Raw genomic sequence first — 25,706 nt, forward strand, 5'->3', positions numbered from 1 at the left:
TTTGCAATAGTACCTAATTTGGCGCCTTAGACGCCAAATTAAGTGCGGTACCTCATTTGGCAGCGGTACCTCATTTGGCGTGACAGGGCCTGTTACTGTTGCTTGACATTAAACAGCGCAGCAGTTTCTTGTTGCATGTTAGTATGAACCGTACGAGAATCGGGTGAGTATATAAAGTATTGCTTGTTGTAGCGATTTGTCATTCAGTAAGGAGCGGCTCGGGCTGGTGGACAACACAACTTGCTTTCAGCATTCAAGATGTATATGCTGTTCATCAAGATTCCTGAGCCTCCTTTGCAAGTAAATCGTAACCTTGATGGTACAAGTTAAATCAGTAAATTGTAAGTATGCCTTTTTTGTGTTTTACATACCGCTGTTCTGTAATATCATCCAATAGTTCCTATAGGCCTAAATCATGTAAAGTTTTCTAAATATTTTGCATTTACCTCACACCTCATAAACTAATGTGTTCGTCCATGTTTAAATTTATTAAGCATATAGGCCTAGGGTACCTCGGCAGGTTACAGGGAAATTCGTTATTTACGTCACACGTGTATATTTTAAAAGCATCACAAAATATTTTTTGGTAGAGTTTTTAGTATTTATATAAGTAGTAAATACAGTGTGAATTATCAAATAAATATTTATAATTAACAAACAATAATAAAAAATGTGTTTTTTATTTATGTACCAAACCTCGGCATGTGTGTGCCAATCCTCGGCATACGCTGCTGCCCAAGAAGCAAGCCCTGGAATTACGCGCGAGCGATTGCGCAATCGATCGTCGATGAAATAGTAGGCCTAGCTAGGCTAGGCCTAGCCATGGCCAGATGTGAAATAAATGAGTCAAAAAACAGCAATATTAAATTTATTTTACCAACAATTATATTTTGAATAAAATTTAATAAACAACATTGCAAATAATTTAATTTAATTAGTTATTTCCGTTAGGTGCCGAAGTCTGGCACATATTTATAATTATCAACCAAACATCTTAACACCCCTCATAAACCCTATATTTTTTCATTGGTTTGAAAATGGAATATTCTGGAATGTTGCTACACTACAGTAGGAGCCTATTTCAATCCCAGACGTGTCCCTCGTGTGTAATTTTTCATGCCCTGGAACTTTAAATGGAACAGTCACGTGTTAGCTCATTTGTCTGTTTTGCTGAAATGTCACTTCCGGTTTTCAGGTTTCAGTTTTTATGGCTACTGGCAGACATGTTTCGCTGGTGTCTAGTAAACGATCGGTGGTTTATATTTACCACCTATAAATAAAGTATATTATATGTTAAGATAAACAAAAAATATCAATTATTTAATTAATTATAACTAATATAAATACAACCTGCCAAGGTTTGGCACATTGCCGAGGTCTGGTACATCTACCCTAATCGTATACAAAGTCACAAATAGCCCATTTCTAATGTATTTTAGTCTGCAAATCAGAAGGAAAGTGCAAGCATTGCATTTTATGAATTTTTTAACCATGCTTGTTATAAAAACCCATGTTATCAATTTTCTAAAGTTTTTCCTTGACCTTTGACCTCAATTTGAATATTTTAATCCAATTGAAAACAAAATAACCATATCTCCGCAACGCTTACATTAAATTAAATAATTTTAGTGTCAAATTATTTGGAAGATGCATATTAATATTTGTCCTAATGGAAACATTTGTCAAAAAATGACCGGAAGTATGATTTTTGGTATTTTTTACCTTTGACCTACATGTCATATAACTTGGTAACTAACAGTTGGACAAACTTTAAATAGGTCTCAAATTAATCAGAAGATGGATGTTTCTATTCAGTCTAATACAAACTTTCCCAAGAAAATGACCCAGATTCTTGTTATTGACCTTTGACCTGTACTGGTAGTACACATTTCTATATCTCGAAAACTAGTGGTCGTGAAAGTTTTTTTATGAGAAATTGTTAGAAAAATGTATATTTATATGTTTTAAAATAAAACAGTTTCTATGAAAATGTAAAAGAATCCTATTTATGATAACTAAATTTGTAATTTGTTAACATCCAATAGTATTTGTTATGTATTAAAATGTGTTATATTTGCTGATTTTAGGCACTTAACGTAAATTTATCTGAACTATGGATATTTAATGTAAAATTTGTTTTCTTTAATATAAAGAAAATGTAATCATCTATCAAATAAGACCATTTAAAAAATATTCTGACAAAAACTTAGTTAGTTACAGGTAAAAAAGTGTACTTTTACTTATGTGAACAGCGCCCTCAATCTTTATTTTCCCAAAATACCACATTTTATGTGGTTTCAGAAACTGAACTGGTTATAACTTTTTTTTATAGATTTGTTTTACAGTTACTTGTAATTTACATACCACCTCTACCATTTACTACAGCTACTTCATTTACATATTACGTCTGCCGTCCACAGATACTGTATGTGATTTCCTAGTTTACTGGCAGCCATTTTGGATTTTTCCACCACCTTTGCAACGAGTGACCTATATTATTACCATGTCTAAAATATGTTTCAATGACCATGATTAGGCCTACTCCATGTTTTCCAACTTCGTTTGATACCTATATGCGATTTCTGCAACCAGAATGATATTCCAGTTTAGGCTACTGGCAGCCATGTTGGATTTTGGCCACCATCTTAACAACAAATGACCCATGTCATGCAACATGTCTAAAATATGTTTTCAATGACCAGGAATACTTATGTTTTGATAGTTCATTTGCCTATATGCGACTTCTGCAACAAATGAAATGTGATTTTCCAATTTATTGGCGGCCATTTTGGATTTTGGCCGCCATTTTGAAAAATAAATTACGACCAGAGTGGCTCCTAGGCAAAAATCAATTGGTAGGTCCCAACGTAGCTCCATGCCAAATTTGGCGCTTTTGTCCACCGTGTAACGATTTCCTCATTTTTTGTTGTTAAGCCACCTGACTAATATCTTGATTGAAAATGTTCATCTGGTTTGTAGTAATAAGTAATCAGAAATGTTCCTTTGTCCAAACCAACAATTAGTATGTAAACTAACCTGTAAAGGTTAGTTTATATAGCTTTCACAGCTTTCAAATGACTCTGTAACTTATTAGAACGGAATTACAAATGAATACATTTTTTACACTTGTTGTCTAAATTATGAAATTTGGAATGTCTTTTGAAATCTGGAAATCACTTATGCCACTTTAAAATGTACTTATTTTCTTTGTTTTCGCTTACAGAACTGGCGGATGTTAAACCCGTCATCTGATACACGCTTTGAAAAACATAAACAAGGTATAGGCCTAATAGTAGGGCGGCCAATGTGAGCTTTTTCATCATGGGGGGCATTTTCTGTTAATAGCAGGCAACCATGTGGAATATATCCCTTATGGGATGACAAAAAAGATAGGGGTGGATGCCGCTCTCAAATTTCAGGTCAAAGGTCATTTTCAAGGTTATAAGGTCAAATATGGTAAAATAGAGGTTTAAGCTGTTTTCAACAACATATAAGCCAATTAAAAGAAATGTAACCATTATTGGATCATTAATGACATATTTCCGTAGATGGTCAAGTTCATCAATTTTTCAACTTACAGGTTTAAAGGTCATTTTCAAGGTCATAAGGTCAAATAAAGCACAGACCTGTTAATTATCGGTATTAATAATTGAAATAGATATAATTTTCATGATAGGCTGGGGCTGATGGTTATAGTGTGGTGTCAAAAAGACCAGAATTGTATAAAAGATTTTAAACTTTTTGAATCACTCCTGGAAGGTGTTCAAGGGATGGAGAGGATCAAAATAAATTTCATTTAAAAACGGTCACAGAGGATTTGTGGGTTGGGAATAATGGGCCCATGTCAATATCGGAGTTTTCTGGGATGGAAAGAGGTAAACGTTCTGAGGTGGGTATTTCTTCCAGCACTGATATAATGCCTACTGGCCATCTGGGTACAGCAAACGATTGAATCACAATCACACATGCATGCTTTCGGTAACAACTTCATCTGGCTCTTTAGTTTACATACACATGTAACAAGTTCCAAACTGACAACTGGGTTAGGGGCTTCCAAACGACCCGATTCATTTAGGCCACATACTGATCTCTGCCTGATAGTTGGCCCGTATGTTAGGTTCTAAGATGTCTGTATTCACCATAGGTGAGCTTTTTAAATGTTAAGTGAAAACAATTTCAGGGAAATACAGTCCTTAAATATTTATTGTGTAAAGTGAAATACTTAATATTTAAGGGAAATATATCACTAGTGTTAATGGTATATGGTCACTGAGTCTAGATGGAGGTAGCATTTCAAGACCCTCCAAAGAGTAGTCTGTTATTATACAGTTGATCAAGAGTACCATATATTTGGCAATTAAACTTTACTGTACACTGTACGTGCAAATTCTTAATCTTAATCAATTCCATTTACAAGGAGTGGATGCGTTACGAACGATTTCCAGTAGGATTTCTTCCAATAACCAGCAAATAATGACGTGCTGCGCAACCTGTAATGGCATGGAAGCTGATTAGATTATTCTTAATAAGTTTTCAATCACTTTATTGTTCACTATACCAGACATCGTCCATACTTTAGTACGGTTGCTACTGGAGTTACAAAGTGCATATCATACATCAACTTTCATGTATAATTACATAAGCTTCTTTGTGATTGACATAGAAGAATGTTTGTCATATTTTTTCCCCTCCAAACCGATGAATGTGGCTCCGAACACATAGTACAGATTAGTACATTGGGACTGTACGTTTCAATGATTTTTCCAATGTTATGATCAAATACAATAAAATGACGAAATATCTAGGTAACTTGCATAAATACTTGCATAGTCACCAAATGCTTGACAGCTATGTTTACTGAATCATATAGTGCATGACCATCGTGTTTTTAAGTTCTTCTGGAACATCTGTGGGTATTTCAATGTCATCCATCAAGATATCTAAAGAATTTACGATTGAGCTATGATCACACTCCAATGGTTGGTCAGCAGATTTTCTGTCAGTTTTTTTGTTTTGATATACTTTATCGAAACAGTTGCCTTATAGAAATCCACAAAGGTTTAGATCGAGGCTTTGTCAGTGGCTCATGAAGTTCTAAGTTCTACTGTTTTTTTTCTTTTAATAAGTTGTTACTTTAAATGTAAGATCTTCCTTATTATATGTCAGGTCGAAAGAATATTGTGTATTATGTGTGATTCGTGATCAGTCTGACCATGTCATGCAGAACCTATCAATGAATTGCAGCGTTTCTTGATATACCAATGATTCCATTTTGAATCGATCAATCATCCACTCAGTGTTTAGAATATTTGGTTCTGATTAGTTTATATAGGTAAACTTGTTTACCCTTTTAACCTCATTTTTAAAACGAATCCAATCAGTTTTTAAATGTGTTGGTGGTTTCAGAAATGACGACTTCGGTTGGCAAACTATTCAAATATATAATTACTCATTGTGAAAAAGTGGATCTCCTATCAGTCCTTTGTGAAATTTAGGTTTGAAAAGTCTAAGCTGATGTCCTAGTGTATTTCTGCTTAGATTGCATCTCATTTGAAGAAAGTCTTCCTTGGCTACACCCTCAAAACCTTTTGAAAATGTGAATTTTTCAATCAAGTCACCACGAATTCGTCTGTCATACAGGGTTGTTAGGCCAAGAAACTTTAAACAATCTTCATATGGATAAGAATGGATAGCTAGAATTAGTTTTGTCGCATGACATCCTCTTTCAAGTGCGCTTATGTCTTTTTAGGGATAATAGGGATTCCATACCTGGACACAGTACGTAGTGTTTGTAAATAACGTTGAAACCGTCTTTATCCATGTGTATAAAGGACCTCTTAATTACTTAAGGAGTTTCATATCTGTTATCACCGTCAGCCAAGATAGCATAGATGCGAAGGCTTTAAGAAGGAGAACCCATTTACCACTCCTTCCAACCTTGATTAAGTCCAATATAAATTGAAAACAAAGACTCGATACACAGGTTTTTCTTTCAAGATTTCTTGAAACACAAACTTCAACAAAAACTTGTATCATTGAAAGAATGAACAAAAATATTTAAATAATTACATTATAGGGGGTCTCTGACCCAAACAAAAACATCTCTGACCCAAACAAAACAGTGAGGGCGTGTGGCGCAGGGTGTTGGATGTTGCACTACTGATCGTGAGACCGAGGTTCGAAGCCAACTCTCGCCGCATTGCTTGTATCCTTAGACAAGATACTTTACTTACTTTTGCCACTCGACACTCAGGTGTATAAATGGGTACCCGGATATATCGAGACACAACTTTGTTTCCATACGTGTTTGATCCAAAAAAATGACTGAGGTAATAATGTTCAGCCCTTAGAGGTGCTATATAAATCCAGGATATTATCTCGACATCAGGTCATATAGGGAGGGTCTCTGTTTTTGAGATTTTTCTAAAAACGAACTTTCAAATATTATTATATTATTATAGGTAATATTAATAATATTATAGTAAAAGAGCAATCTTTTAGCACATATGGCGTTTCATACATATTATACTTGACCTATTTTCCCGACAAAAATCAAAACGATGACTGGTGGACAACATAAAAAAGACAAATTAACAACAGACTGGGGATCGAAAGCCTATTATAAAACTGTGTACTTTACAGAAGTATGTGAAAACAACATTTTGAGAAAATGACACTTTTATATTTAATTTCTTATGTTTTTATGTGTAAAATAAAATGTTTATTTCATAATTACTATAATATTAAATATCAGTTGATCTTCAAAAATACTTTTTTTGGATAGATCTGATGATGTAGATGATTTTTCGTGAATAAAATAAAAATCCTATATTTTGACCTCTTGACCACATAAACTGACCTTAAAACCCAAAATTGAAGATGGCATCCACCCCTATCGTTTTTGTCATCCCACAAAGGATACATTCAACATGGTTGCCTGCTATTAACAAAAAATGCCCCCCAAACTTTTTATAGAGGACTTTTGTGTATTTGGCCTCTCTACTATAAGAGTTGTAGGAGGAAGCACGTCAGGAGAAGCGCCAGAACGACCCACGCCACTAGACATCAGCTTAACATCTAAAGATATTTGATCAACATGGCGTCCGCCAAAGGTATATACAATAATTTGTAACATTTATTTCTATTTCCTAAAACATAATGTAGTACTATCTTGAAAACTACATCTCCTAATGATGCTGGTCACCTTTCACTAATTGTTGAACTCGGGTTGATGATAGCATTGGATTTTATTTTTTAAAAATTAAATTATTTCTACATTCAGCAACCAACCACTGATCCTGCCAGTTACATTTTGTTCATACATCAAATAAGATTATTGTGAATTTTGCGAGATGATGTACGTTAGTTATATTATATAAACTGGATACATTTTTGTAACATTTATTAATGTAATTTTTTCCCAGACAAAACTGCTGAGTGTGATGAAATCGACCTTAAAGAAAAGTTCCAAACTTTAAAAGCTCAACTTAGCAAACACTATGATGGTCGCTATTTTAAATGGTTGAGATTCTGCCTGCATGGATACATACCATTAGGAGACCTTGATCGTGATGATGTTACAGCAATGAGTTTATTTAATGAACTTCAAAGAACAGGTAAAATCACACCGCATAAAGTTAGTCTTTTGCTGGACGTAGCTAAAGTGACAGGTTTCAGTGAAGCAGTAGGTCAAATAAACCAGTATATGGCAGATAACAATGTCCAACCTGTTGACGAGGAGAAGCTATCAACATCTCGTAATGAACTGTTCCAGATCTTAAGAGGAATTGGACAAGATGAGTTGAAGAATATTGTTCATAATTATGATGAACTGAATAAATTTGAATTCACAAATATTTGGGATGCTATTTTTGTACTTGAGAAAGAAAACCTTCTAGATACGCCTTCAAAAATGACTAGATTTACAGATTGTCTTGGAAAATCTGCACAGGATAGAGATGGTGGTATGTATTGTATTTTCTGTTCATATATTCACTCATATTTCAGATAAGAATTACCGGTAACAAAAAGTAATTTCTGTTTGTAGCTGTATGCGCCATAGAGTAGTCATTGCTGCAGTATATACTGGTAGTTATTAATATAAATCTGAAAGACCACATCAGCATCGTGACAGTTGTGATCAATATTATCACATTTAAAATCTCAAATACCAAGTGCCTTTGTGTAGGTCTGCACCATTATTCAATTTAATTAATACCGGTACTCATGAAAACAAAATAGTGTTATGTTTTCAATCTAATTGATGATTAAAATAAAATTTCCTTAAAATAATTGTTGAATGAACTAGAAAGAAATTTAATTACTATAAGATAGGCAAACATCACTTGTTTTATTTTTATACAGGATAATTTAATGTTTTCTTCTAAAAGTATGTCTTGTTTCTATCAATATTGCTTCTAAATTCTATCTTCCATCTATTATAAGTACAAGGCACCATCTTATCGTATCCTCCAAATTGTCCGCTCGATGTTTGCCATCATGTTTTTAAACTGTGTACAGTATATGACATGTTTATTTGATGTTGTTATCTAGGTATTGATATTTCGATGTCGAAGACTATCTTAGTTTTATCGACTTTAGTCTGATTTAATTTGAAATATAATGTTTTTGGCAAAGTTTCACATTGCGGAACCTGACTAATTAGTTCGGCCATGGTCTGGTTTAAAATTTAGTTAAATTTGGCTCTGCTTAAAAGCCTTACTTTTAAGTATGAAAGACTTATAGCAGCCTACGACATGTTTTTAATGCATTTTTTTTATCGTGCCGCTCCTTTAGGCAGTTATATTCAAGCGACCTGAAGCATTAGGAAACAGTTACCATGCGGAAGCTTATAGTTTACTTAGGATGAAAATGGGTATTTGTAAACTCGGACTGGGCACTTTGAAATTTATCATATAGAATATCAATTATGCATTATTTATTAAAGGTTGAACAATAATTAAAACTGTCATGTCAAAAAGTCAAGCAACTCTACTGCATCTTTTAAATTTTTAATAAAACATTTACATTATTAATAGTTTGTTGTTTCTTTTCCCATTGCGTTGACAACCAAAGGATCTATTGTTATATAAATATTTATTTTTTTACAGGAGAATCTAGAGTATCAAAACAATGTCAACTATCAAGAAATCCAGAAGGTATGTGTTACTCATTACGTAACAGTGAATGTAATGATGTTTTATGTCGCGTCAAAATATTAATTTGTAATTCAATAGTAGAATAATTATAATTGCAAATCATTTTTAAATAACTATTCAAAACAAATGTAGAATAGCTTTAAACTTTCTTTTATGATTATAAAATTATAAAATGATTGTATAATCAGTGTTCTCCCCAGGATTCACATCAAGTGTCACGCTCCCCCCCCCCCACCCCGGGGGGAGGGGGACCATTCCGACACTAAGTACGTGAGTCACAGCCCCACCATGGTTGGGGCTGTGGCGAAGCGATTTTTGGTAATTGACACCCTAGATGGCCGGAAATGGTACTCTCGCACGTAACATTCATGTTGAGTGACACCTCTAGTTTGTCTGGAAACAACACTTATAGCACGCTAGCAAACAGCAAAACGATCATAGCCTACTTTTTCCGCCGGTAAACATACGCGATAAGAAACATTTTTAGCGTTCATTACGAACGTCAGGGGGAAGTCCCCAATGAAAAAAAATATGCCTACTCATCAGTAGGACAACTCTGTAGTTGGTCGGAAAGGACACTTCATAGCGCGCTAGCAAACAGCACGATCGTAGCCTAGCCTACTTTTTCCGCCGGTAAACATACGCGATAAGTCCCAATGAAAAAAAAATATACTCATCAGTAGGACAACTGTAGTTCAACGACGTTGTTAAACAAGATTTTTCGATGATCTGTCGGCTGGATTATTGAGGTGGGTGCGATAAAATATAAATATAATATACTTCAACGATCGTCGGGTTGAGGTGTGGGTTTAACTTTGGTACTAAAAGTGGACACCCCTAATTTTACACGTATAATGGACTACACCATGCAGGAACGCACATGGTATTTTCTTATCAGAGGGTGCGTGTACGTCAAAAGGAATTGTTTTTCCTTCGTCGTACAGTACAGAAAGAAATTACTGCTTCGTATCTACGCGTAGCCTTTCGTAGCCTACGCGTAGGTAGATCGTAGGTCATTGTTCTCTCCTACTCTACGATGTATTGTTCGTAGCCTACGATGTATTGTTTGTAACCTACGATGTATTGTTTGTAGCCTACGATGTATTGTTCGTAGCCTACGATGTATTGTTCTCTCCTACGACGTATTGTTCTCTCCTACGATGTATTGTTCGTAGCCTACGATGTATTGTTATGATAATTATCTAGGCGCGCCTACGTAGGGTGGTTCGTAGGGCTAGTAAACACCATTGTTATCGCCTTTAGAAGCATTGACAATGCAAACAAACAATGTATTGTTTGCTAATTAAAATCCTATCTAAAGATAGTAGACGTCAATTTTTGTAGCCGCCCTACGTATCGGTTATCCTAATTTGAACGGAAATCCGCCGACGAAACGACATCGGGCCGGTGGACCTCAGCTCACGTAGAGAGAGTCGAGGCTAGCCTGTTTCGGCGGCCTACACTAAAAATTATTTAATCCTACCTTGGAATACCTACGAATTATAAAAACAACGACACCTAACCCAACAAAATATATGCAAAATAAATATATATTCCATATTAAGATTTAACATAGGCCTGGCTTAGGCCTTTTAAAATGATTACGACATGTGTAAAGAAAAAAGCCCGAACAGAATTTGGAGTGGAAAAAACATGTGAGCAGTTTCATAGAGAGAGAGTATTATGTTTCATGTCATGTGACACAAAATCCAGGTACACGATCGTCAGACCGGCAGCCACCCTAGTACTAAGTTAAAAAAAAACACGTGAAAGATTGCGGTATAGCAGAGAGTATCGCGTTTCATGCCATGTGACCAAAAAAACTAGGTCTGTATTAATTACGGTCTTCTGTCGGCAGTCTTTTTGAGCGACCGATTGAACGTTCTGATACTATATTTAGAATGAATTGTTTACGATCTTTTTTTTCTCGGCATCGTTTCTGGATGGACTGGACGTTCGCTATATTAGTTGGCCTGTTCGTTATTAGTTGGCCTGTTCGTTGCGGTTCACCTGTGTTGGATCGTGTCTCTACGTTTACATCGTGGGAAATTTATATTCGCCGTTGAGTAGGTAAACACGCACGAAGGAAAAGATTACGATTAAAAAATATTATTTATTTTTTAGTAATTTACAACTTGGTCCTCCGCCAGTTAAATTTAACAAATTAATTTCACACCTTAATTACTTCACTAAGAACATCGCAGGGTTGTTTATATAGGTTACGAACTCCCTACGAAGTTCAGAACGTAGCTCATTGAAAGTTGTTTATTGAGGTTACGAAGCCAAACAATGGAACCTACGAAGCCAACAACGTAGCCTACGTTCTATCTACGAAGCTACTTCGTAGGTAAAGTTGCAGTACTTTCTTTCTGTACTGTACATGTACACGACACACGTACGTCGTGTGAAATTTCTTATCAGAGGGTGCGTGTGCGTCAAATGGAATTGTTTTCCCAATGTATTGAATTGCGTGTGTTCGATCGGATCGGCGGTGGTGGGAGGATAAGCTAGGAGTGCGTGTAATTTTTTTTTCAACGAAGGCGCCTAGCTCGATTATTGAGGCGGGGGTGGTGCGACTTTAATACTTTCAGTGACCTCCGATCAAGGAACGTTTTTAGCTTGATTATTAAAAGTGTATACCCCTGTATTTTAATGTACGTAACTATCTATACCACGATTTACCACGCACACGGCGGCCGGGACGATAATGTTTTGGTTTACACAAATATGTTCGATGTTTTGTCTACTGTGTAGCGTTTAGGGAAATCCCTTGCAACGAAGACAGGCGATAGTTTTGCGTCTCGTCTGAGTCGTGTAAACAAATCTTCTTGACATTATTTTCTATCTACTTCAGTGGTTTTTATTGTGGTAAAACTCGGGAAGGGCACTCACGGCCAACGCAAAAAAGGGCAGGCCAGTAGTGGCCGTGGGTGCTGTTCATTTTCGAGGGCATTGAGGCCAACTGGGAGGGCACCGACGGCACTGGCCGCGGTAAAATTCGAGGCCTGTAACGTTACCGACGAAAGAGTAAATCCCACCGATCCATAGAGAGTCGATTCAGTGTGATATTGAAAATATCATTGATATTTATTTTTTAATTTTTTAATACACATAACGTTTTTACAAGAAAAACAATACAATCAATCACTGTTTTATTTACAATATACAAGTTACCGCATTTTTTAGACGATTCAGACAACAGCCAATACTAGAGAGATCGAAAGAGAGACATGGCAGTAACAAAACACGTGTTTACATCTCTCGACGGCGGCCGGTGGTGAAAGCGCGTCTCAGTTGTTATAACACCAGTCTTTTGTTTCTTGGCTTGTGGTCATGTCACGTGTCTCGTATGCATTAGGCTCTTTATGCATGCTGCGCCTCAGCTCTAGAAAGTACCTGCCTGTTATTAATCTATTTTTAGATTGGTTGTGGTTGATATTTTTAAGCGTCACGGATAAGGTTTTAAGCGTCACGGCCGACCGTAAAGCGTCACGGTATAGAACCCAAGCGTCACGGTACCGTGACGCTTCAAAGGCCTGGGGAGAACACTGATAATTAAAAGCAAATAATAATTATACATAATCCATTATAAATCATTTTTGACGTTTTTAAATTCTGTGACAATTTTTTATCTCTTACGCAAATATGCTTCGCTACCTTTTGTAATGTTTAGATATTTCTCACAGGTTTTCAATTCATATTTATTTTTTCCAGATAAAATAAGACACTATCTGCTAACCAATCAACAAAGGTTGTACCGCAATTGTAATCGTTTTACACCACAAATCATGAATTCTGCATTTGAAGTAGATATAGCTGATATGTTCACCGAGCTGGTTCTACTACAATCAAACACAAAGAAGGCTGGTGATAAGCATCAATCCAAACCCATAACATTGAAAGATCTTTCACAAATAATTGAATCTACACCTGGAGGTAGAGTTCTTATGAGTGGTGAAGGCGGTATTGGTAAGACTACCTTACTGAGGTATGTTTCATATAACTGGGCTACTAAAACTTCATTTGATATTTTTAAAGGTAAAATACTTTTTCTAATCAACATTAGAGATTTAGACAAAGACCAAACTATTTTAGATTTAATTCTAAAGGAATTTGAACTCGACGACTTTAGCTTAGAAACAGATCTAGCAGAAGATCCAAGATTGATCAAGAAATTTATAATGGATCATCCTGATGAAATTGTATTGCTTTTAGATGGTTTAGATGAATTAAGATTTCAAAACAAAAGTCCACTACGTCTTTTCAAAAAGCAAAGATTAGAGAGAAGTTCAGTAGTAGTTACTTCTCGTTCAATAAATATAGATGAATACATTAAGAACAGCAATGTGCATGTGCAAATTAAAGGGTTCGATAAGAAAAATGTAACAAAATATATTACAAGATATTTTGAACAGGTTGAAAAACCTGAATTGGGAGATTCCCTTGTTGAACAATTGAAAGTTACCGCTGTGGCTTATCAAATGTGTAAAAATCCAATGTTGCTTCTCTCAATTTGTTTCATGTGGGAAGAAGAACAACATCTTGCAACTGACAAAGCAGATTTATTTAAAGCTTTTTTCCTATGTATCTTGAATCAGTTTAACAGAAAAGATAATAGTTATAAAATCCCAGCATTTGAAAATATACCAGAGGAATATTTAACTTCAATGCTTCTGTTAGGAAAGTGTATGTATCACGGATTAAAAAATAATCAACTTTCATTTATTAAAACTGATTTACATACTATAGCTATAAGAGATAAAGTAGACGATACACTTGCTTTAAAGCTGGGGTTTGTATATGAAGACAAAACACATTCAAAAAAGTCTAAATTGGCAAAGACATTTACAGCTCCTCATAAGTTAATAGTAGAATCTTTGGTTGGGTTTTACTTATACAAATTGTGTGAAATATCTCGTTCGGCAACTGAGAATAAGAATAATAAATTGCTACTTTCAATGTTAGAGGATGGAGAATGGGAGAATATAAGAGAAAATGATTTCATAATGGCACGTGAATTTGCTATTGGATTTCTTGGTGCTGGTGCTGCCAAGTTGTTAAAGCATTGGATCACAAATAGATTTCCAACATATCGTTCTTTGATTTTACTTTTGAAACAAGTGGTTAATGAAAAGCATTTGAAGGATGTAGAAAATGATCTGATGGATTATGTAACAAAAACAAAGTTAGACATACAATTTACTTCTGTGTGTAACTCATTACGAATGTTTCTCACTTATCACACCCCAAATGTAAGTGTAGATACCAACAATGTATTTTATCTTATGAGAAAAGTTCATGATATCCTTGAACCCACAATTAATCAAAACTTTTGCGATAATATATCTTCTCAGGAAAAGAGAAAAGTACTTTTCCACAGTTTAATTGCTGTGTCAAAGCCTGGACACCTTTTGCAATGTATTCATGAAGATTGTATGAATTATATTGTAGAGGAATGTGAAAAACACAATATAAAATATGACATATACGATCTCACAATTTATCAAATGCCTAAAACAACTGCTGAATATTTACTTCATATTTTAACAAACTCACCAAAACTGCAAAATGTCATTGCAAATCCTAATACTATTACAGGTACTGTTTTAAATGATATGGTATCACAATGTTGTAGTAAATCAGCACAATCCAGTGAAGTAATACATACTATCCTACCAAGATTTTCACAATTAACTAGCCTGAATATGAATAATAATGATCTCAGTCATATTGATGGCGCTTCACTGGGATATTTATTGTGTATGAGTCCTGTACTGAGAAATATTCATATATATAAATGCAATTTATCAGGTAATGTGATGAATGATATGTTCATAGAGTGTTCTAGTAGAGGAGTTACCTTGGGATTAGAAAAATTGGATATAAGTAATAATGATCTTAGTGAAATGAATGGTTCTTCATTGGCATATTTTATCAACACTAGGCATATATTTCGCCTTAATATGAATAATTGCAATTTATCGAGTAAAGTAATGAATGACATGCTTAAGTGCTCTAGTGGTATAACTACTCGCGGATTATTGTTCCTAAATATAAGTTATAATAATCTCAGTCAAATAGATGGTATTTTATTTCGAAATTTTATAAGATTTAGTCATAAACTAGCATACCTTAGAATGAGTAATTGCTGTTTAACAAGCTGGGTGATACATTCAATGTTCTGGGTTCAATGTCACATAGGCTTCGGTCTACGCCTATCTGAACTTGATATAAGTTGTAATGACCTCCACAGCATCGATTCAGCTTCATTGGAATCTTTAATGAGTTCTTTAACTAACCTTAATATGCAAAGATGCCATTTACCAAATCGAGTGATTATAGATTTTATAAACGGTAATCACAATTGGTTTAGCTTTCGCAATTTATCTGCACTGGATATAAGTGGCAATAACTTCTGGCCACCAATTGATAATGCTAATTTGATATCTTTCATCAGTGTGTTTCCTTCTCTGAGATTCTTTAATGCAGATAACGTATGGTTAACAAATAATGTTTTCAGATCAGAGTGTTCGCGTAGATATATTATCCTTGGCTATATTGGTGGTATGCCATTTTAAGTGGGAACTAGACAGAACATTCATCATAGACAAATTCGGATTAAGTTTAATGTAAGTTTAAGTCATATTATTTATTCAAATAACATTTGTTTCTTTATTAACATTATGCCTTACATAAATATGAAATTTCTTGATAAAAAAATCAAATGAAGCAGGAACCTATTTCTAAAAGCAAAGCTTGAATAAGCAAAGAATAAATTTGAGTTTCAATATTATATTTTAGTTCAACTGATACAATAGGACTAGAAAAGAGTATGTTTTACACTACACAGTGTTTCACACTAGGTTCATGAACATTGAAATATTGTATTGTAGTTGAATGCAGATAGGCCTGCTAATATTAAGTATGTCTTACAGAAAATATACGAATTACTGTTACATTTTAATTCATTCTGAAAATGTTATTATTTTGGGCAATCTTCACTTTATACGTTAATTAGTAGGCCTACCTGTATTAAAAAGTGAAGTAAAACAATGCTGGCTGGCACAACCTCGCCTCGTTGAAATGCATTTAGAATTGAATGTTTATTACAATATATCAATATTAAAAATACTGTAGTGTCTATAAAGTATACCACAACAACACAATTATTGTATTGGATATCATTGCTGTATAAACTGAATAATCTTTGTTTAAGGAAAACAAGTGTTGTAATCAAAATAGATATGTTCATGTTTATTTTATTAACACTCGGAAGTAATCACGAGTTTAGAAAGAGATCAAATAGCAAAAAGTACACAATAAGAAAACAGATGATATGTATGCATGATGTGAACGGTTTAATTACTGTTTTAAAACTTTTGAGCACAATATTTTTTAGTTAAATGCTTTTATAGTATATGATGTATGGGTACAGAGCATTAACATAATAAATGTATAAAAAAGAAATTATACTTGTAATACTTTTACTTATTTTCTTTTGCTTTTTTTAAAAACTGACTTTTATGACATTGAAATTGATTCTAAAACACTATTTTTTACGATGAGGCTGCTACATATTGACAGGACAAAGACGAATGTTCCACCCAGAGTATGACCTGGGGACCACGTGGAATATACATACAGTACAAATACTGACTTATATTGTACACTACATAGACAAACACAACCTCATTGAATCAATTGATGAGGCTGCCACAGATTGACAAGACAAAGACGAATGTTCCACCCAGAGTATGACCTTGGGACCACGTGGAATAGACTTAACATACAGTACCAATACTGACTTATATTGTACACTGCCTAGACAAACATAACCTCATTGAATCAATTGATGAGGCTGCCACAGATTGACAAGACAAAGACGAATGTTCCACGCAGAGTATGACCTGGGGACCATGTGGAATAGACTTTACAGTAGCAATACTGGCTTATAATGTACACTACATAGACAAACATAACCTCATTGAAAGCACATGATGAGGCTGCTACAGATTGACAAGACAAAGATGCACTAGGATAATGAAAACTGCAAATTAAAGGGAGAAAAGTCATTCTTGTGTTATAGTCCATGATGTTAACTCGGAGACGATAATCGGATACAGATAACATAATACAAGATGTTGACACTGATAGTTGTAAAATACTACGATATAGATTGAATATAAATTGTAAGCTTTTGAACTCTAAAAAGTTAATTTGAAATCGCTGCATCATCCCGACATTATATATATTTGTTATAAGGTGTATTGAAATATATTCTGATTTTGGATTTGTACCCACAATTTAGAGGGCAGGCTAAGAAAAAAGTTATTGCCAAAAATACACTTGCTGCCACCAATTTTGAGGTATATTCAGAGCGTCATTCTGACGATGGAGCATTCTCTACTTCCCTACGGAGCGCCAATTATGCCTTTATTTACTTCAGAAATAGAAATAGTACTACGGTAACTTGTCCAGTCACTGAATTGTAATATATTTTGTATGTTAATACACTGTGCTCAATTGAACCCAATTTGCCAGGGGAGCACAGTGTGGTATATAAAAAATTCACTAAGTTTTAATAAATTTAAGAAAAAAAAATCCTTTGTTGATATAAAATTTGCGGTACACCACGTATATTGAGTTTCTCGACGTTTCGATCAATATGCTTTGATCGTCCTCAGGAATAATATCCTTTGTGTTCCCTTTAGCAGAGTAAAAAAGTTAAAATGTTGATGATAATTTTTACATTAGAAGATTGTTCAAATCATGTTAAAATTTCAACTATCCAGATGCGACTTCAACATTTTAGGTGAGGTTTTCTACTTTAAAACTCGACTTCGTATAAGGCCTACCCGGCGGCGGAATTAATCTAAGCTTCGAAATTTGTCTAGAAATCGGCATCTTTGCAAATGTTCTATATTTGATCTTATTTCACTCTCCATTAACCCCATACAAAAACCATCGGAGACAAACTATCTGTTTAAAACATGTTTATTCTGAGGACGGTGCGGCAATACACACCAACTACCATAAAAGTTTATTCATAACATTTTACAATACAATATCTTGCATGAATCGGACATTTCGCTACCAATGTAGCAATATTGATTAACAAAATCAAAAGTGTGGCGTGTTGACCGCGAATGACTAACAATACCATCTTTCCCACTACACCTGCACAACCATTGCTTAACAACGCATGGCATACCAAACCCGTTTCATACACCTGCGATGAAAATATAAAATTCAATTTCTTTTAAAATTGAGGCGGCAAACATAAAATTTACGAGATCGAATACAGGTTGGAAAAAAAATTAAATATAAAAAAAGATGTTAAATGTGCTCTCCCTGCCTCAGCACTAAGGCCCTGCCACAGCCTTTTGGGGTCGTTTCCAGCACATCACCAGATGCATTGATGTTGTCGCCTCATGATGTGTGGTGGAAAGGGGGACGTATAATTCTGTGAACCCCAAACACAGTGGCCGCATGCCTTTAACTCTATTCCACCGACCAGCGTGGGAATCGAACCCACGACATACGTGTTAAGTTGTCAACACGACGCTCAGGCGACTGAGCTAACTGATCATTTTGGTTTTAACAAGGTTAATGTGATATTTATGATGAAGTGATGAATTACGTAATACACGTATAAATAGAGCTTAGAGCACCCAAAGCTGAGCATTACCCGTTAGGCCACAAAGTAGTACATGACTGAATAGCTGATAATAGTCTATTTATACGTGTATTACGTAATTCATCACTTCATCATAAATATCACATTAACCTTGTTAAAACCAAAATGATCAGTTAGCTCAGTCGCCTGAGCGTCGTGTTGACAACACGTATGTCGTGGGTTCGATTCCCACGCTGGTCGGTGGAATAGAGTTAAAGGCATGCGGCCACTGTGTTTGGGGTTCACAGAATTATACGTCCCCCTTTCCACCACACATCATGAGGCGACAACATCAATGCATCTGGTGATGTGCTGGAAACGACCCCAAAAGGCTGTGGCAGGGCCTTAGTGCTGAGGCAGGGAGAGCACATTTAACATCTTTTTTTTTATTTAATTTTTTTTCCAACCTGTATTCGATCTCGTAAATTTTATGTTTGCCGCCCTCAATTTTAAAAGAAATTGAATTTTATATTTTCATCGCAGGTGTATGAAACGGGTTTGGTATGCCGTGCGTTGTTAAGCAATGGTTGTGCAGGTGTAGTGGGAAAGATAGTATTGTTAGTCATTCGCGGTCAACACGCCACACGTTAAATTTTGATTTTGTTAATCAATATTGCTACATTGGTAGCGAAATGTCCGATTCATGCAAGATATTGTATTGTAAAATGTTATGAATAAACTTTTATGGTAGTTGGTGTGTATTGCCGCACCGTCCTCAGAATAAACATGTTTTAAACAGATAGTTTGTCTCCGATGGTTTTTGTATGGGGTTAATGGAGAGTGAAATAAGATCAAATATAGAACATTTGCAAAGATGCCGATTTCTAGACAAATTTTGAAGCTTAGATTAATTTCGCCGCCGGGTAGGCCTTATACGAAGTCGAGTTTTAAAGTAGAAAACCTCACCTAAAATGTTGAAGTCGCATCTGGATAGTTGAAATTTTAACATTATCATAATTATCATAGATGATTATGTATAGTTATAAGTATAAGTGCAATTCTTGGCTCTATTTTCATTATTAGCTCTGCCCCAACTTAATATTTAATTTCATATTTCAATGAATAGGTGCACTCTCCGGTGACACTAAATAAGTATTTATCTTAGACAAACGCAAGTTATTAAAATCACTGATATGGCTTGAAACTAATTGTTATGGAGTAACCGATATTTAGCATAGCCTATATACCTGGAAGTTTGAAATATTTTTGAAGTATTTTCAGAAGTATTTTTTCTCGATGTTTCTGTATTTGACTATTTGTGCTCCACCACTGGCGCCAAATTGGATCCACTGGAGCACAGTGTATTAACATACGAAAAGATATTAACATTCAGTAACTTATTTGTTGTTTATATCACTGTGCTCCACTGGTGCCAAATCGTATCCACTTGAGCACAGTGTAGACCTATTAACATACGAAAAGACATTTAAACTTAAGTGACTTCAAATTAGGTCCACTTGAGCACAGTGTATTAACATACGAAAAGATATTGAAATTAACTGATTTTATTTCTATTTTTTATCACTGTGCTCCACTGGCGCCAAATTAGGTCCACTTGAGCACAGTGTTTTAACATACGAAAAGATTGAATCTTAAGTGACTTTATTTCTATTTTATATCACTGTGCTCCACTGGGGCCAAATTGGTCCACTTGAGCAGTTACCGTAGTACTATTTCTATTACTGAAGTTAATGAAGGCATAAATGGCGCGCCGTAGAGAAGTAGAGCATGCTCCAGTCGCCAGAATGACGCTCTGAATATACCTCCAATTTTTTAGAAAGGACTTTTTTTCTTTCATAATAACTTATGACGTTATGTGAATGTTTTTTTTTCATTTTGTATCATTATGTATTATTGTTATTACTATACTGTATAAGAAACCATTTCAATATTATCTATCATTATAATTTTAATAGCATCATCAACAATTATTTTTGTAACTACTTCCTCTTTATGCATTATATAAATATATTTAAGTAAAATGATGTATCAACTCATGTCAGACAAATATTGCCACAGTATATAGTAATAATTTTTAAATTTTTTTTTTCTTCTAACTTTGTAAATTAGCTTAAGTATCCGTATCCGTCATTTTATGTTATTTGTGTTTAATATGGATGCACCACTTACTGTGTGTGCCACCGATGTAAAGGTGCAATTTCCAAATAAATTGATTGATTGATTGATTGATTGAATCACAACCCCGGAAGAGCTTACTTTTGTGTTGTGACCTCATCAACAACAAAACACAGCAGAGACTTCGTTAAATGTTTTGGTTTTTTGCCTGCGTGACAAAACATTTGCAAATAAAGTAGCTCATTAAATTTCTAAAAAAAAGGTATGTATTACATATATATTCTTACCTATTACGTAACAATTTGCATTATTTTTGGGTATGCATAGAATTGCCAATTTAGGCCTAGCCTAGTAAAACTAATGTGACGTTTGAATATTTGTTTGGCCTAGGCCTAGCTAGGCTAGCTAGATATTCTAGTAGGCTAGACCTAGACTAGATAGAAATATAGGGCTCTCTGCAGGCCTGGCTGAGAAGGAGCTGTGACGAGCTAGGCTCATAGACCTTTATAGTTATTAGTATGCTAGCCTAGTCTCTACTCTGTGTTGTGTGTGAATGATGTAATGCTGCTCGCTATATTTTTGCCAATCAAAGGTAGTACAGACATAAACTAACCTTATTGCTTTACTGTATTATTGTATATCATTGTGCTTCATTTTAATTTATAGATTATAATTATTATATTTATTAATAATTTATATGATGATATGAGGATGATTATTCTAGTACATCTGGGCCTCATCATGCCAACTAGTGTTAAGCCTAATTAATAATTATTTACTTCACTAAAATGAAAAAAAATAAACAGGGATACTATACTTTTGCATCAATCTTGAAAAACCAATATAAAAGCATCCACATTCATTTAAAGTCTTATGTAAAGCAATCTTGAATTATTTTTATTATTATTTAGGTGCAAAAGTAAAGTTAACGCTGGTATCCCCTCCCTCATAGAAAGTTAATAAGCTACCTCTCTACTCTCTAGCTTACTTATTTTATTCAAACATTTGTAGTCATTGATCAGTTTGCACCTTTTGCAGTATCAATCAACGGCTTATTTTCCCAATTTTGATACCAAAATGCCATCTGACAAATAAACACTATAATATTACACAATGAAACATAAAAAATAATATATTATCAAGGGCCTCTTTTAATAGAATACTGCCTTATTAACTAAATCGGTTATAATTAGTTTGTTCATCTCATTTTCAGTCTCATTTTTACTCAAATTAATACCTCAGTTTCTCAGTTTTGTGGATGTTTTTAAAAGGACATCATTATTTTAAAAATATATTGTGTTTTTTGCAGTTAAAAATTACTCTTTTAAAAAAACTGGGGTTTTTTTGTCATCAAAATAAGAAATCATTGGGATCTTTATATTATTGCATTATTTATAGATAATACAATCTTTTATTTGTTTGCAACATACTCTTTTCTATAGGCAAAAAAATAAATATTTAAAAAAAATGTTGTTGTGAATCCTGTTCGTTCATTATCCACAGGTCCCACTAGTCTATCAGTATATAGTGCCTTGAGGGAGAACTCTGTATTTATACATATTTGTACTTGCACATTACCTAGGTATAATTAATAATAATATATGCATTGTTTCTACTGTACACAAAGCAATTTTGCATTTGGGACTAAGTTAATATTTTTCCATCAAATCAAGAAGAATGACAAATTGTTACTTCAAAGTAAGATTTAGTATAGCATTTACAACTCATCAACATCCACGAGCTAGTGATGTTGATATACAGTATTATACCTCAACAATTCAATATTCAAATGCTTTTTGTCACATTGTGGAAACATATTAATTTTTGCTTGAGTAAGTAACAATTTATCATTTATAGCCTACTCAAAGCCTTGAAGCAGCTATATTTGTTAATATTTTTGTGGTAAAAAAAAATTTGCACATATTGCCGTTTCTCCAGCCTTCAGATCTTACGAAATTGATTTACCTGGAGCTATTTTAATAATTTCAACCTTTATGCAAAACAGGTAATATTATACATATTTAATGATAAGATGCATGTTTGCAAAGACTAAAATATGTGGGCGTGGTCACCCTGATGGTTTGGTTCATGGTTTGGTATGTTTTCCCCTCGATAGGAAGAAGCAATATCGCTTTGTCTATCTACTGCAGTTATCAATTGTATGCCCTACTATACGACCCCTGGGAGAGGTGCATCATGGATGTGTCATTATGCAAATAATGCACAAGTCAGAGGTGTGTTTGTTTTGTTTTAATTGGAGCCTCGTAAATTGTGCAGCGAGCCGACTTAGCGCGATTGGTATTCTGCAATATTACGATTTACATGCCGAGTGCTGTTAGTTATGCATTTTGCTGCACACTTTTTAAACTCTCAGTGCATCTGATTGGCTACATCCTTGAACCTATGTTATTTACAATTAATTATTGACGTAGGGGTGCATCAAAAAACCTAAATAGTGCGTCACATCAATGAACAATGGTGTGTCATTTGTCAATGTCCCACCATCATGAACAACATGGTCACAATTTATCATTTTTCAATGAAGTCCACAAAACCAATTCTGGTTCTGCATCATTTTCTTTGTGATTTGCCTATTCTATCCTTTTTTTGGTGAATATTTTTGAAATTTGTATCACAGTACAAGACAAGGAATATTAAAATTCATATTAGTATATTTTTAAATACTAAATAGATCAACTGTCTGCTGTTTTAGAATTTAGTTTAGTGTAAATTGACAGTTACTTAAATGCAAAACATACTGTAGTGTTATTCTGTAATGTGTAAATCAAGTATTTATACACAAACTATTAAGTACATTTTATCTGTCTGAATGCAAAGTAAGCAGACACTAATGTAATAGCACTTGATGTATTGACTAGATCAGCATCATTGGTAGTACTAGAAATTAAAGGCAGACAGTTACCATCCATTACAGACACAGGAACTAGGATTATCAATTTACTTAAAGCTCTGTCTACACTATCAAACTATACTGTAGTTTGTGATGTGCCCAAATATGGTAATGATGTGACGTCATCGTGTCCATACATGGGTACATCACATTTTTTATCACATATATAAAGTTTGATAATGTAGACAGAGCTATGGGTTTTTTTTTAGTAACAAAATGTATCATTCTGATTTAATTACCAAATTAGTACTTGAATATAATGTTTTTCTATGTAATTATTTTGTATTGTCTTTCTATTGTCATCAGTAACTAATAAAATAATTTTAATTCTTTTTTAATTAGTATAGTATGATTTACATAGTTTCTTTTTTTTGTAATTAAATCTTTGAATTCATTATAATATAATATAGGAAAAATTCTAAACCGCCTAGTGATACACTGAATATTTAATAATCAGTTGATTTGAAAAGATGAAAAATCTGTAATAAAAATGAGAAAAAACCACCCTAAGCGATATGTCGGTTTCCTAAACCACCTGGGCTTTCCTAGTATTGTTCAAATTTGATTGGAGAAGCGACTCTTTTAACACCCTTGGCGTGGTATGGAAGAAGTAGTTCTCAATTGTACACACGTACAACAGAGATTAAATTGATATGTATATAATATGGACATTGCCGTGGTATGGCGGAACAGCACTAGTTCTCAACTGTACGCACATACAACAGAGATCAAATTGACATGACCGCCTCAATAAATTATTATGTTTAAATTAAAGCCAAAATTATATTACGCTAGCTACTTAATTTACATGTGGGATGTTATTACTATTTTCATTTTCACAAGAAAAACAAAAAGGAAAAATTATGCCAACTCATTGACCATGATTATCAACGTTGTTTTCAAGAGCAAAGCAGTGATCATAATAACTGTTGCATCATTATTGTAAACTCAAAATTCAGTGAAATTCTAAAGTGTATACACTGAGGTACTGCAGCCCAGTATTTCTTATGATATCTCACTCACAAATTATCAATTGAGAACGCCTTTAGGATCATAGAAACATTGAACCAGACTTTAATTGCTTAATTCGCTGAATTTACTCAGCCAGATTACAATGCAAATTACATCAGGAAAGTGTAATTAATATGGGTTATTAATTGACATTTGCTAAGCTAGTAGTAATTTCTATTGTTTAATATAATTATTAGATTATTTTAAATATTTTTTTATGATAAAAATGTGACAATCATGACAACCATGTACTACAATTATTTTGTCCAACCAATTCTTTTTACAATTTACAATTTTATGGAAACCTTGAGAATAGGGGTGTGTCGTAATAAAGGACCAGGATGTTGTAATCTATTGCGCTGTCTGTATACAAGTATACAGTACAAGGTACTGAAGACATTGGCATGTACTGTATCATTGTACTTAAAGCTTTGTCTACACTATCAAACTTTATGTGACAAAAAATGTGATGTGCCCATATATGGACATGATGATCATCATATCACTACTGTATTTGGGTATATCACTATCATATTTGGGCACATCAAACTTTTTTTGTCAAACTAGTTTGATAGTGTTGGCAGAGATTAAGTTAAATATGGGAGGGAGATGGGTGGTAGGGTACGCAATTGAGAAGTCATAGAAACCTCAACTTTGACATATTAAAAGTGAGGTCTGTACAGTATAATACTCATTTTATTTACTGGATTTAGACAGCCTTTCCCCTGCTTGGTTTAACCTAAATATCTTTACAAAAACTTTTCATTTGTTACTCATTTATAGTAGGTAAACTTTGTTTATATTATTGTGTGACTCAGCCTGGCATCAGCTGTTACCGTGAGAGGTAAAATCCCAAAGGTACTGACGGATTTGC

The 25,706-nt window shown here is 34.2% G+C and overlaps 3 protein-coding genes across 4 annotated transcripts in view; 2 read left to right on the forward strand and 1 right to left on the reverse strand.

Annotated features, from left to right (window-relative positions):
- The window catches only part of LOC144838787 (uncharacterized), a 107,952-nt gene that overhangs the window by 57,178 nt on the left and 25,068 nt on the right, over positions 1-25,706 (reverse strand). The gene's annotated exons all lie outside the window — the stretch shown is intronic.
- LOC144837428 (NACHT, LRR and PYD domains-containing protein 3-like) lies at positions 189-16,628 on the forward strand. 2 transcript variants are annotated; one of them, XM_078692524.1, is made up of 6 exons: positions 189-341; positions 3,224-3,278; positions 6,976-7,112; positions 7,425-7,964; positions 9,111-9,158; positions 12,873-16,628. In XM_078692524.1, exons 3-6 carry the CDS (start codon positions 7,097-7,099, stop codon positions 15,734-15,736), a joined length of 3,468 nt encoding a protein of 1,155 aa, XP_078548650.1. In that variant the 5' UTR covers positions 189-341; positions 3,224-3,278; positions 6,976-7,096; the 3' UTR covers positions 15,737-16,628. The 2 variants fall into 2 exon arrangements, with proteins under 2 accessions (XP_078548650.1, XP_078548652.1); XM_078692526.1 differs by lacking the exons at positions 189-341; positions 3,224-3,278 and having other exon boundaries at positions 6,859-7,112.
- The window catches only part of LOC144838775 (rho-related BTB domain-containing protein 1-like), a 29,313-nt gene continuing 24,672 nt past the window's right edge, over positions 21,066-25,706 (forward strand). Inside the window, exon 1 of the mRNA XM_078694253.1 lies at positions 21,066-21,172. The gene's annotated coding sequence lies outside the window, so the exon portion shown is untranslated. The remainder of the gene's footprint in view (positions 21,173-25,706) is intronic.

This window comes from Antedon bifida, chromosome 3 (assembly GCF_963402885.1).
Source record: "Antedon bifida chromosome 3, ecAntBifi1.1, whole genome shotgun sequence".
Taxonomy (NCBI): domain Eukaryota; kingdom Metazoa; phylum Echinodermata; class Crinoidea; order Comatulida; family Antedonidae; genus Antedon; species Antedon bifida.